The sequence below is a fragment of the Rhipicephalus microplus genome, chromosome 8, assembly GCF_043290135.1.
Source record: "Rhipicephalus microplus isolate Deutch F79 chromosome 8, USDA_Rmic, whole genome shotgun sequence".
Taxonomy (NCBI): Eukaryota; Metazoa; Arthropoda; class Arachnida; order Ixodida; family Ixodidae; genus Rhipicephalus; species Rhipicephalus microplus.
This window is the reverse complement of record NC_134707.1, coordinates 118396656-118411502: the sequence shown is the minus strand read 5'-3', so window position 1 is coordinate 118411502 and position 14847 is coordinate 118396656. Positions and strand designations below refer to the sequence as shown.

The 14847-nt window shown below is 47.4% G+C and overlaps 1 protein-coding gene and 1 long non-coding RNA gene across 3 annotated transcripts in view; one reads left to right on the top strand and one right to left on the bottom strand.

The window, feature by feature from the left end:
• LOC142769347 (uncharacterized) overlaps positions 1–14847 on the bottom strand; it is a 77680-nt gene that overhangs the window by 31341 nt on the left and 31492 nt on the right. The window lies entirely within an intron of this gene.
• LOC119164584 (uncharacterized) overlaps positions 1720–14847 on the top strand; it is a 40368-nt gene continuing 27240 nt past the window's right edge. For both annotated transcript variants that reach the window (XR_012885788.1, XM_075872508.1), the window contains exon 1: positions 1720–2086. Coding sequence is in view for 1 of the 2 variants with exons in the window: in XM_075872508.1 (XP_075728623.1) it covers positions 2081–2086 (6 nt within the window). In the remaining variant the exon portion in view is untranslated. The remainder of the gene's footprint in view (positions 2087–14847) is intronic.

Genomic DNA, 14847 nt, shown 5'->3' with positions numbered 1-14847 from the left:
CAAAGATTTTGCACCCTCACGCACGCCCGAATGTAAATACTGCCGTCATTATGAATGAATAGTGGGACCATGGCCTATGTGGGGAAATGAAACGTTTTGGTCAAGGCAGTTGGACAACAGTTTTATACCCCACCAGTGTCCGCAGCTCGCAACGACTACTCTCTGCCATCGACATCAAGCCCGAGGACACCCGTGGTAAACACGCTGACTCTGTCCCTTGCCTAAAACTCTTGTCTCCAGCCTATACTACTTCTCCGAAAGCACAAGATGGTCTATTCCCACTTGTTCAGGTCACCCCAACAAACGCACGGCCCAAGAGGAGCCCTTCCTCTTTTGCCAGAGGTCCTGCACAGCAGTATGCCCTAGCACAAGCCCAACCAACTCTGGAAGGTGCAGGGGGAGTAGACCATCAAAACCAGCCGTCACTTTCACCCAACCACGAGGTAGTTGTGGCTGCAGTTGGGTGCTCTGGTGAAGTGCTCAGTTCATCCAAAGCAATGGGGCTAGGTGTGGCTTTTCCTTTGTTTGATGTAGGTCACTATTCATTGCTTCACAGGCCGGGCACCATAGCCATTGTCATCGGCAAGGGAGTGCCTGAACGTAGCCCTCAGAGTGGTCTGACCTATGCCTGTCGCATTCCCATCATGGTAACTCAGAAAGCTATATGAGACACAGCAGTGGTACGTTTTGGTGGCGAGATCGTACCAGAATGTGATGCAGCTGCACTTCGAGCCTTGCATACCAAAACAAGTCCCACACAGATGCTGGGTAATGATTCCAGAGTGTCACTTGTTGGTGAGTGGTTTCCACAGGAGGGTAACGACGCACATGCAGTCTTGTGCATCCGGCAGTGGGGCCCCCCGTGCTTTGTGTACAGTGCTTGTTTTACTGTCCACGAAGGCACTGCTCTTACTTTTGATGTGGAGGCCAAGGAACAATGGCATTACTACATGGAGAGGACGGTAAGCGCCCTTGACAAGCTGTCTTTGACAAGCTGTCTTTCAACCCTCCTCCCTCTCCGACAACATGCGAGGCAAGTGCCTTCAAGCTAGGACTCATGCTGGCATGAGCCGAATATGGCATATCACGTGGAGCGTGTTGCTACAACATCCTCACTGGCCAATCGCAAGTTCACGAGCCTGATGTGTGCATCAAAAAAGATACACCTATTACGCGCCTGTTCAACTGCTCTGGTGTGCCTGACGAGGACTGTGGGGGCCTGATTCGGCCATCCTTCCCATTCTTCCGTGGATGGCAGCGTGGGCAGATAAGATTCTTTGCCAGTGTGCAGTCTGTTCTGAAGGGTGAGTCCTACCTCGTCATGCCGCCATGCTTTGAAAGGGCAAACAGCTTTGCTGAGGCTGCAGTCTACCTGATGAGCCTGCTTTCCTTGCCCTGGGACAACATGAGCATCGTGCTGGAAACTGGGGTGGATGATGATCCCACTCCACGCAAGCAGATGTATACAAGGTACGGTGCCACTACCATTGTGCCAGGAGAATTGAGTATAAATGTTGTCCTCGAACAGGCGAGCTACCATACTCGTCCGAACCTTCTATTCGACTGCATCCAACTATGGGCCCTACTGCTGTGGAATTCTGGCCTCCATTTTTCCGCATTCCTGTCAACTTCAAGCCAGGTCAGAATCACTTTGTGTCAGCGTCTGCCTTTGCTGCATCCTGGGCACTAGGATATAATGTGTAGGATATAATATGGGCTCGGTGGCTGTGCCACGAAACAGTCGACTAAGCCACTTCTTTTCAACATGCAGGTGTTTGCTTTTGCTTTCATCTGTGCTGCCCTGCTCGCTACCATTTCAACCGTCCCGCACTTACCTTCATCTTGCGTGGATCAGCGCACTGGCTATACACCAATTGTTCTTCGTCAAGCGATGCCAGCCACACCCCAGCTTTCATAGGCAACACCTGGCGTGAGCCTGAGCACCACTGCGTCATGGGAGCTGCCTACAACACTAACGTCAACCATCAGATCAGCTTTGAAAGAGCAACATCCTCGGGCACCCACCTGTGGGCTCGGTGGCTGTGCCACAAAAAAGTCGACTAAGCCACTTCTTTTCAACATGCAGGTTAGTCATTCATACAGCCTTTTTGCAAAAAAATCAAGTGACTACCTTTTGGTACTGCTCCCGAGCCCTCAGTGTTTGCTTTCAATTGTTGTAGAGTGTGTTCGTGTCTTGCGCCGCTTGTTACTGCTCTCGGGTGACGTTGAAAATAACCCTGGCCCCGTTGAAAGAAACCCTGGTCTTGATCTTAACACTAACCGAATTTCAGAAGTTATCTGCTGGACAATCTGAATTAATGACCGAGATAAAAGGTCTGAAAGGCGAGCTGGTCGTCGAAACCAGCAGCACAATATCTGAGCTTACCAAAAGGATGAACTCCGTCGAGAACCACTGCCAAAACATAGAAACCCTGCAGCGACAGGTCGAATCAGTTCAAGCAAACGCTTCCGAGACGATGCGAGCTATCTCTGATATGTAATCACGAATCAACGACGCTGAAAACCGAGCCCGTAGAAATAACTTAATCTTCTTCGGGATCTCCGACCCTGGTCCATCTGAATCTGCTGCTCTTGTAGAATAAAAAGTCATTCGGTTCTGCGCAGATCACTCGGACATAACCTTGAACCCGGAGCATATCGAGTGCGCGCATTGTCTCGGCCGCCACTGCAATGGTCGCAACCGCCCCATAATAATGAAATTTTTGTTGTTAAAGATAAAAGAAAAAGTCTTGTCCAATGGCCGCAAACTAAAATGCACAAGCTATAGAATCGGCAAAGATTTTTTCGCCCTGTGCAAAACACACGTAAACATCTTAATGCATTTGCCAAGAGCAAATCGGCCCCTTTTTCATTGCGCTACAAAACATTGTTCATAGGTTCAACAAAGTGCATCTACGATGAAAGTACAAAATGCGTAAAAGAATCCAAATAGCAATCCTTACGGCTTGGTCAAACAACCCGACGTCCGACAACGTCGCCTAGCCCTACCACTATTTTCTCAGCAATCTATACTAACATACGAAGTTTCTTACCGAAACGTGACATCATATCTAGCGTTGTTCTTTCTTTCGGGTGTAGCTTATTAATACTCACTGAAACATGGCTAACAGATGGTATTTCCGATGCGGAGGTCCTTGGTGATCTACCCGGCTTCAATGTCTTCTGCAACGACCGTCAGCATTGCCGCGGTAACGGAGTACTCATCGCTGTTAAATATACGTTGCCCTGTTCGGTTGTTGCTAACCCAAGGGACCTTGAAACGTTATGGCTGCTCTTTCGTTCAACTCCGCAAGTTATCTTACTTGGTGTGCTACCGTCCCCCTCAAGCAAACAGTGAATTTACTGTTAAACTGAACTGTGTGCTAGACACACTAGCAAAAAGATACGAAAACACGCACGTTTTGCTATTCAGAGACTTTAATTTGCCTCATATTAAATGGAATGACAATCCTCCGTCGTCACTATGCCAAGTCGAAAACCGTTTTCTTGATGTTTGCTTCAATTATAACTTTACACAGCTTGCGTCGGAAAACACGCGCGTCACACAGGACTCAGCCATCATTCTAGATCTCATTTTAACTAACAATCCTTTCAGTTTATCTTCAATGACTCAGCTGAAAGAAATTCGTAACCATAAAGTGATTCATGCCACTTTTGCTTTTGCTTTTCCGAAACGAGAATTATGGGATAAAACAATACGCTTCTATGACAAAGGTAACTAGGATGCGATCAACAACGAACTTATCTCCTTCTACCCTATCTACTGTTCCGAATTCCACAACCACACACTTCAAGATAATTGGTCGATATTTCATAGCAAACTTACTGAACTCGCTTCTAAACATATTCCTGTTATAACTGTCTGGGCCAATCATCATAAACCATGCTTCACAAAAAAGTTAAAAACCCTTAAAAACAAGAAGAAAAGGCTATTTTGCTCCGCAAAGCAACACGATTCCCCTGTGACGTGAAGCAAATATTATGAGGCAGAGAAAGACTACCTCTTAGCTGTTAGTCGCGAAAAATGTTCCTTCTTTCATGATACCTTACCCAGTGTATTGGATAACAACCCCTCAAAATTCTGGCAAATCTTGCAACCCAAGGTACCTGAAACTGTCATCCTCACAGATCATAATGACATACTGATCACTGACCAAGAGTGTGTCAATGCGTTTAACGTCGCGCCTTCATATGTCTTTACTACTGAACCTGCCACTCCTGGTCCTTCACCGCCAGCACGTTCAGACTCTGTCATGCCACCCATCGAATTCATCGAAAATGGCATAATGCTAATAATCAAAAAACAAGTTATCATCAGCACCCGGGGTAGACGTTCTCAATTCTAAACTGTTAAAAAATACAAAACATGTGTGTGCATCTTACTTGAAACTAATATCCGCCGAGTCTTTATCATCCTCCAGTATTCTCATCGATTGGAAGAGCAGGCAGGTCATTCCAATTTACAAATCAGGAAATAAAAATTCACCTATTAACTACTGTCCAATCTCTCTTGCAAGTGTACCCTGCAATGGAACATATAATCAACACCCGAATCATGCACTTTCTAGACACCACTAACTTCTTTCACCCTGCCCAACACGGCTTTCGCAAAGGCTTATCATGTGAGATGCAACTTGCCATCTTCACCCATGACTTGCACATTAACCTCGACAGAAACACCCAGGTTGACACTATTTTTCTCAATTATGCCAAACCATTTGACAAGTTACCTCATAAACGGCTGTTTCTAAAACTATGCAGTTTGAACTTTCCCCCGACCATTCTAAACTGGATTGCTGAATTTCTCTCTAACCGTCATCAGTCAGTGCATGTCAATAATCATACATCCGCACCTCTCCTCGTTACGTCTGGCATCCCGCAACGAAGTGTCCTGGGTCCCCTACTCTTCCTTATTTACATTAACGATCTTCCCTTCCATGTCTCTTCTCATATTCGTCTATTTGCCGAGGACTGTGCTATATATCGTGCAATTAATAACGACTCTGACCACAGTGCCCTGCAAGACGACCTTAACAAAGTACAACGCTGGTGTAACGACTAACTATAATGACCCTTAACCCCAATAAATGTAAAGTAATTTGTTTCACCCGCCGCCATCAGCCCTTGTATATGCCCTATAACATCAGCAATACTCCCTTGGAAAAAGTAGACTCATCTAAGTACCTTGGTGTCATTCTTTCATATGATTTAGATTGGTCTGTTCATGTGTCGCGCATTACTACCTCAGCTAACCTAACCTTGGGGTACTTAAAACACCATTTACGTCATGCACCCCCTCACGTCAAACTACTAGCATTTAAAACACTTGTACGTCTGAAACTTGAGTACGCATCCCCGATATGGTCCCCACATCAAGCATATCTCATCAATGCACTCGAAGCAGTCCAAAATCGCGTGGCAATATTCATTCATTCATCATACTCATATCACACAAGCGTATCGCTACTGAAGGCACGATCCGGCTTAGATTCATTGTCATCCCGGCACCGCATTGATTCACTAATCCTTTTTCACAAGTTCTATTACAGCTCGTTTCAACAGACACCGTACATCTTGGCCCCACCCTTACGCCTCTCCCTTCATACTAGGCATCACTTACAAGTAAGCCGTCCACGCAGCCGCACTACTATCTTCTTGGCCTCCTTTTTCTGCCGTTCATTGACTGAGTGGAACGGCCTGCCCCGTCCTATCGCTGATATCACCTGCCCATCATCATTTGCTGAGAAGCTTAAGCTCTAATTTACTCTTATGTTTATATGTGGCTACTAACTATATACATATCTGGTTGATGTGCATAATTTACAAATGTATGTATATTGTTTACGTATAATTTTTTTATTTAAATTGTGTATTATCATTATGTATATATGTGACGCTATGAGGAATGGCAGACGTGGCCTGGCTCATACCCCATGTTTATTCAGTTCTGCACTTCTTCCTCCTCAGCTTCTACCAATCATCAGTTCATACGTCACACGATTCCCCCTCCCCCTGAAAGAATGCACGAGCTACAATCTAGAAAGCATGAAAAAATGGAGTCTTATAAAAAAAAATAATGCCAGAAAATGCAGTAGTTCCATGCCACACGGCGGTTCCATGCACTTGCACAAAATGTTCACAGGAAAGGCAGTCCAGTGATATCTAGGAGACCTCAGGTGGGCGAGGTTGGCTGTTGCGTTCTGGTGAGCATAACCATGCCTTCAGCGTTAAAAATGATGATGGTACAACCTGGTTAGTATTGAGGAAGGAACAAGGCTGGGATTCCTTGTAGCGTTGGAAGGTCGGATGTCTCATGCGTTGGATTCTGAGACGTGGCTGCGACAGACGCTTTGTTTCTAAAATGCGTGCTTGTTGACGGATTGTGACGGCGTGATGCCTGCGGGCTGGCGGTATGCAAGAAGTGCGTCCGCATGTTTCTTGGCGTTTTCCGTGGTGTTGCGGTCTGTGTAACTCCAGGCGCAGAGAGCGTCTCTGGTGACTTTCCTCTGTGCGAAAAAATTTGACGTCTTGGAATGCTTTTTGGGTTAGAGATCTTATTTTCCGCTGTTCTTCAATTGGTGAGTGTGCTTCCGTTGAATTTCGCGTTCGTCGATGCCTTAGTTGCAGTCTATTTTGTTGTCGCATGAGGTTGCGCGCTTGGCTATGCTTGCTTTGCTGATGCTGCTCAGGAGATGGCTGTAGTGGCAAGCCTTCCGGAATGGGACATTCATTTACTTTGAGGTTTGACGCGTCCTGTAGAGAGCTGATGCATGGTGAACAGGTTTCTTGATTATCTGGCATGGTTGGTGGTGCGCCATCATTGCTAGCCTGCTCTTCAGAGGCTTCTGTGAAGTGGTTGATTACGGACGCTTCTGAAAAACAACTGCGTACGAGGTTTGATGTATGATTTGCTTCTGAGTTGGTTCGAATCTTGGATTGGTGACCACTGCATGAGAATACCACATGTGACGTCGCATCACCAGGTTTAAAATGCAAATTTTGGCATGTCTGCGGTGCCGTGGAAATGAACTCTTGCGACAAAAAACATTCAGAGTTGACAGATAGTTCATCAGGGGCTTCTTCTTCGCGGCTCACTATGAGTGGTTCTTGCGCCTCATAGCATGTGACGTTCGATGCGTCTGAGCCTTCTGTGTTTGGAGTTTCTAGTGGCTGCGCACTAGACGGCAACACCGCAACAGGGGTAGTTCGGTAAGGTTTGAGTTGTGAATGGCCCTCTTTCTGTGCAACTAACGATGCGAGCTGTTCTGGCGCATGAATCTGGATGGTAAGTCCAGGGCTTTGCGTAGCATCGTCCAAGCTCCGCAGCTCTATCCCGACCATTGTGAGCGTGCTAGATGTGAGATGAACATTGGGAGTCACGAAAAAGCCAAGCGATGGAAAACCAGGAGGCGGGCCAAGTCTGCGAGATGGGGAGTAAGCTGCTCCAATGCGTGAAGACTGACTTTCACTCTTTGAGTCATCTTGGTGTTGTTTGGTATTTTCCCCATGTGTCAGCTGGTCTACCATGAACAAGGCGTCCTTATGACACAAATAGTGACCGTTAGGAGCAGAGCTGCGTCGTAGAAAACCAGATGGTGGACCATGTATGCGAGACGAAGCTTGAAAAGCATCAGTAGGGTGAGCGACGTCTCGTGTCGTATGTTGGTGCCACGACTTTGGAAATGCCGACTTTCGTGCACAAGGGAGCTGCGCTTGATGGTTGGGTTTTTCCGAATATACGCATGGCCTTCTGTAAGTAAACGCATGGGCCACTTTGTCTTGAGGCACTTGTCGATTCGCGCTGGACTTTCGAATGCTTGAGGACTGCTTAGGAAATTGACGATAGTGTGCAGTGTTCTCTAGCTGGTTGGCAATGACTAGGTCTTGGTCATAGTCATTAAAACGGGTAATCATCTCCTCTTTGATTTTTCGCCATGACTCGTCGTTCTCGAATATGTGAATTAGGTAAAATTTAAATGCCTCACCGGTGACGTAGTCACTGAAGTTCGTAACCATCTCCCGTTCCGACCAAGATGCAGCGGTAGCGTGGAGCTCGTACAGGTAGAACCAGTCCTGCACGGGTCCATCGTCCGCTGCTCCGGTGTACTTAGGAATGGGAAGGTCATCTGATGCTGCTGTCATGATGCTTGGTGGTCTTGGTGGTCCGCGTTCTTCTGTGGTCCGCGTTCGGTCACTGCGTCTCGCTGAGGTCTTCGATGATGATGGCCGGGCGATGAAGTGGTTGCAAAGTCTTCATTCTGCCGACTTGTGTGACGCTATGAGGAATGGCAGACGTGGCCTGGCTCATACCCCATGTTTATTCCGTTCTGCACTTCTTCCTCCTCAGCTTCTACCAACCATCAGTTCATACGTCACATATATATCGCCCAATTGTAACCCCACCCCTTATATGTGATACCCCCCTTGAGGGGGCCCTCAAGGAAATAAAAAGTGAAGTACATGATCAAGATTGTGCTTGCCAAGATCCAAGCGAGCGGTCTCTTCGACAATGTGGGACGGTGGGTGCTTGAGGCCCCCTTGTTTGCCATGAGTCACGCATAGATCATGGCAACTCAAAGTGCAATCTCTCAGTGTTCCAGCAGAGAAAGGTTTTGTGAAACCCCTGCCTCCCACCATCCCTGCCGACATTGATGGAGATGATGTTCCTCTGATGTACAGATGCTGGGCTGCTCCTGGCAACCGAATGAGTCACATTCTCAAAGATGCTGTGTGGGCAGACATCACGTTGCCCCCTGATGGGCTGATCATACTGTCGAACATCCGCACCCTTAGTGCAGTGAACTCTGGAGTCTGGCGCTTTGACAAGCCATTTGCTGGAACGACCATCAACGTGGACAACCCGCTAATCTCTGCAATACAGTTCATCGCCAGTGAGCGACTATTTGTTGGCTGGCACATTTTGCGCTCTGCTATTGGTGTTGCCACAGACAGTATGCAACTTGGGAGCTCAGGCGAGTGGCCATGGCATGGAGAAACCATACACTTTGATGGATTGTAGGGGACGAGTCAGGACGACTCCCACGTTTGGGTGGCTTGGTTCAGGACATCATCGCCAAGGCAGTTGTGGCATACTTTTCTTCTTCTGGCACGACACACTTGGGACATAAGCTAGTAGTGGGTAATCTGCTGGGGAAAAAGAAAGAAGGGGTTGGAACAATGGCGGAGATGCATTAATAAACTGCGCTGTGTTTTCGGAACCGTGTTTCAGAGTGCTATATTTATTGGTGACCCGGACTACGAACGCGACCTTCCATGGAGCAGCTTGAGCATCTCGACAGCCTCAGCTCTGGTACCGCTGCCACTGCACCCAGCCATGTACCCTCATCGGGTGTTGTTGGAGGTACTACTACCATGACGCTACCACAGCTGTGGCTTGCCGATCCCTCCTTATGGTTCATTCAAGTCGAGAACAAGTTCTGGATTCATCGCATCACGTCAGAAGTTCGCAAGCATGAGCTCCTCGTTGAAGCGTTGCCACCACAGGCAATGGCCGAAATACGCGACATCCTCGTGGGCCCGCCTAGTGACACTCCATATACGACAGTCAAACAGGCTCTTCTTCACCGACTCGTTCCACCTAAGCATCGGCGCATTCAGCAACTTCTGTGCAACGAAGAACTCGGGGACCGGCATCCCACACAGTTTCTACGTCACCTGCAGCACCTGCTTGGGGACCAGCCGGACGGCTCGGAAACATTCATACTACGTGAGTTGTTTCCACAGCGTCTTCCACCTACCATGCGAATGGCTGTTGTCCCAGCTCAGGATAAGCCGCTGTCGGAGCTGGCAGAAATGGCCGATGACATGATGGACACTGCTTTGGCAGTCATAAACGCTGCCCACACCTCTCCGATTTCAGAAGCAGATTCCCTTCGAGAAATGGTAAAAGATCTCGCAGCTGAAGTCGCCAACTTGCGTCTGCAATTGCTGAGCATTCGCAACTTAAATGACCAGCCTCATCCACATTGACCATTTCTCACGTCAGCTGCTCCGCAACGGCCTCTCCACCAGCCCGAGCACTGCTTTTCACCTCAGAACACATGCTATTATCACCGGCGTTTTCGTGCCGCGGCTCGCAGATGTGTGCCACCCTGCTCATGGCGCATGGGAAACGCTCCGGCCGATCGTCAATAACAGCGGCGGGCGATCAAGGCCAAGCATCAAGCCGCCTCTTCCACATCACCGACAGAACCACAGATCTGCGCTTGCTGGTGGACACTGGAGCAGAAGTCAGCATAATTCCAGCGTCCTAAACTGACCGGCGTCTTCGCGAGAAGTCAACTCCTTTACAAGCGATCAATTCTTCGGTCATCGCAACTTACGGACAGAAGTCTCTGACCCTTGATCTCGGTCTTAAGAGGAAACTGCAGTGGTTATTTTGGATAGCAGACGTACGCTACGCAATCTTAGGTGCCGATTTCTTAAGGCATTTTCATCTGCTCGTGGATATGAACCGCTGTCGCCTGGTGGATAGCTATACCGGCTTATCAGTCAATGGTTTTCTGTCATGCGCTACGGCCCTAAACCCCACTTTCGTGAAACCGCCCACGTCACCATATACAGCTCTGCTCAACGAGTTTCCGGAGACTACAACGCAGTCTCCCAGGCATAAGACGCCCAAGAACACTGTGACCCACAGCATCCTTACCACAGGCCCACCGGTTCACTGCCGCTCTCGCCGACTTGGCCCTGATAAACTTCGAATTGCTCGCAACGAGTTTGAGCATATGCTACAGTTGCAAATCATTCGTCCGTCATCAAGCTCGTGGTCGTCGGCGCTACACATGGTTCCCAAGAAGAACAATGACTGGCGGCCCCGTGGTAATTATCGGGCTCTCAATGCAGTCACCGTTCCAGATCGATACCCATTACCCAATATTCAGGACTGTACTGCCTTTTTAACCGGCACAACTGTATACTTGAAGATTGATCTTGTGAAACCTGATCACAAGATCCCCGTTGAGCCTTCAGACATTCCCAAAACTTCAATAATTACCCCATTTGGGCTCTATGAGTATTTACGAATGCCTTTCGGTTTGAGAAACGCAGCTCAGACATTTCAGCTTTTTTGTAGACGAAGTTCCAAGTGTGTCGTGCCAGAAGAAGAAGAAAAGTTTGCCACAGATAGGCCCCCCTGCAGACAAGTGGCTGTGGGCACTTGAAGAAAAAAAAAATGATCAGACAGAGCTTGTCAGAATGGGATTGTAGGGGACGGGTCAGGACGACTCCCACGTCTGGGTGGCCTTGTTCAGGACATCATCGCCAAGGCGGTAAATAACCCCGTTCTTACCAGTGTCACCGGTGTGCCTTTTCTGTTTCGGCTCGTGCGACAATTCAACTGGGAACCACAAGTTATGGACTTTACCAATTCCGTCCGCGTTTCCAAGGCATGCCCAACACCAATGACTGACAAAGTACTCCATCAGTTTGCTGAAGGAGTTCCTTCCCTTCCCAAGTCGTACCATCTATTTCAACCAGGACATTTATGATGAGGAGCCGCCGCTTGGAGTACCCCCACCTTTTACTATGGTCCATTCATCTGTGCAGGTGGACCCATGTGCAAGAGGGTTCGAGAGCACGAAGTACCAAAAGTGTCACCCCACAGTCTGTGGCTGAACAGGCTCATGCACTGTGAGTCGATGTACGAACTGCGGGACTATTTCAACAGTGATCGCGTTGCAGGAACTCCTGTCCCAGGTGAGGTGCCTATAGAGTTTTCTCGCGGCCATGATGATTGGGCGGACAGGCCTTCTGACCTTGACATGAAGCCTACGCCGTTACAATTTTTCTCAACGGTCTGGAGCGGCTGGTTGGACTCCAGCACACGACACATGTTGGCACCACTGCAAAGATCTAGACCCACCGACATGTTCTCGGGGGTGAGGGTTGTTTTTGATGGAGCTTCATAATAACATTGGTAATCTGTCGCAAACTTCAGGGTGCTTTCACGCTATAGCTGTTCTGTTCAGGTCACTAACCAGCATGGTTACCTTGTACAAAACAAACGACTGCAAGCGAGTAGTTATGGTGAGTTTTGGATGAGCAACTTTCCAAGGTATGGAAGGAATGTAGCACACATTTGTTGCAAGTTATCCTTGCGCAGTGACCAAATAAACAATTGCTGTATGATGCCTATGTTCATGATTCTTCGCATTTCTTGTGCTATATCACTACCACATTATGTTCCTGTTCCTCCCATGTTCTCCCAACTGTTTCCCCCAAATTATGTTCTGGCTTTCCCTCAATTCGGGAATAAAAGGTTTTCAGACAAATTAACGGAGCTTTGATATTTGTTCGAGAGACTCCTGCTCAGTGCAGTCTCGAAAGGTCGGCTGTTTATTTGTGCAATATTGGCTGTTTCGTAGTTTGAGAGCTCTAGTGGGGAGAGAGTGGGTGGGCTGGAAGTGTGCATTAGTGATGGCTTGGGGATAGTAAAGATGCATGTCTCTGCAAACCATGAGGTAGCATGGTGCAGGTCAACTAATGGGAGGAAGGGATGGAAATGGGGAGTGAAAGAGTGAAAAATGCCATATTCTTCAGGAAGGAGTTCCCAAGCAGTCCCTGATCTGGTATCTTTCTGTGCTTGGGCAAAGGAGCGGAACGCAGAGGGAATAGGTCATCAGTTTTAGTGCAGCTTTTGACCGCCAGGAGCTGCCACTGGAGTTGACCAGTTTTTGCATGCTCTCTCCCATGAACTAATGTCGTGGTTGCATTCAAAGATGCTAAATTGTTCAGTTTCTGGCTCCATTCGCACTGTTTAAAGTATAGGTAAAGCTTGTAAACAATTATTGTGAAGCACTTATTGTTTGCGGCTATTTGATCAAGGTGCTCACACGTCATCTGCTAGGCCAATACCGGATAGCGCATGCCAGTGATATGCAGAAGATTGTTTTGTCCCCATCATGGTCGCTTGACTGAGAGTCGTTTTTTTTTTTACTTTATGAAAGTCTATTTTGAAAGCAGCATTTGCCAAGAGGTAATACTAAAAGCTTGGGTGCTCAGAAGTTCCCTCATGCATGCTACCATCTAGTGGTGTTTAACATTATACGCAAGCCATGAGTTCGTGCTCTAAATAGCACAAAATGACACTTGACTGCTTGCAGGGATACACTTGATCACTCGTTCCCTTCGTAAAGCTTTTGAGAATGACATGTTGCCACTAAAAAAAAAGCAACAATGAGAAAACGAGGAGCTATGCCAGGCATTCCACCATTTCAGAGCGTAAAGAAAAAAATCGTGGTGGTACGAAAGACAATCAAAAGAAAGTGGGGGACGTTTATGCTTTGCCTTTAAGAGTTGAACGCGATAGTGAAAACCGGTCCCTAGTGCGCCTTTCAACCGCTAAGTGCATGCTTATTAATATGTTTTATTACATACGTGCACGGACGCAGTAGATTGTACCAGCGCGCGCGCGAATGGTACATGCAGGTTTTTGATCTAAAGCAAGAGTCGCATGGCCTCCAAGACACACGCTGCGCGCTCGCCATCTCGTAGGCCATAAAAAGTCTCACAATGCCTCACAGACAGCATAACATTATCTAGCACTTGCTGCTTGCTTGATCAACGCCTCTGGAAAAGCATGATATGTTTTCCACTAGATGTACATAGTTGTCCATTTTTAAAGCTGTTTGAAAGTTCCTGTGCGTTTTTAGCGGCAATGGCTACACTATCCCGGCCTTTTTCGACGTAGTTTGAGGCCTCCCTAATGCGCCTACAAATCGCCAAATGAGCTCGTTTTCGTCGTGACACCTTTCAAACAAAATGCGTTAAAGGGGCCCTGAAACACTTTTTTCTGTAACCATTGAATGAATTCACTAGAAGAGCTTATTGCCTCACGAATTCAATGCCGCAAAAATTTTAAGAATCCGTCCAGTGCGAGTGGAGTTACAAAGGCTTGTCGCATGATGAAATTGTATTATCTCTTCTCTCGTCCCGACGAAATCGCTGGAAGATGAGCAGGGAGGTTTGTCAGGGGCAAAGAAACTACGTTACCCGTGCCTCGTGACCTTGAGCACTTTTTTTTTCTTCAAATGCCTAGTTTCTTCAGTGTGATCGCGCGCACACACGTGGACAAGTACATGCCGCCTCCCACAGCAATCTTTGTAACTTGCTTTTTTGTTCACAACCAACGGGCTCGACGCCGACGACGGAATTTATGCGACACAAGCTCTTTAACGCTATCGCGTTAAAATTTTGCTCTTCAAGTGTAAAGTCTTAAGCCGATTCTCAACTGGAGCCAAAAATTTAATGCCAACTTTAAACTCAAGCTAATGTGAAGGCGTGAAAAATGCGGCGTGTGGTCAGTTGCTTAGGCCCATCTTTGTATTTGCTAACAGATTGTTGTAGCCTAACCCCCGTATTCAGAAATGCTGCTTGACTTGTACTTGACTTGCCATCGACTTCAATGCAGCACATTGAATAGCATTGCCTTTGTGATGGCTACGGACGTTCATCACATTGCTTGCGACTGACGGACAAGAAAGGGTTTGAAGGATGTAGCATTGCCCCTGTGATGGTTAGGGACGTTCGTCACTTGGGTCGGGACTGACGTATGAGAAAGGATTTGAAGGAGCGCTTTAGAGTTAAATAGAAAAAAAGAGAACTTTGTAAAGCTCGCTAGTGAAAAGGAGATAGGAAAGCGATAAACTGAAAAATTATATGTACAGGGCAATGGTAAGAACGCGCAGCAGTAAGTTCTAAACTGTTCAAAGTTCGGCTTCGTTACTGCATGACGCTGTAGAGCATGTAGAGCTCTGGACTGATAAAGGAAAATAAGAAAAACGCCACCTGATTGTTCGGCAGCAC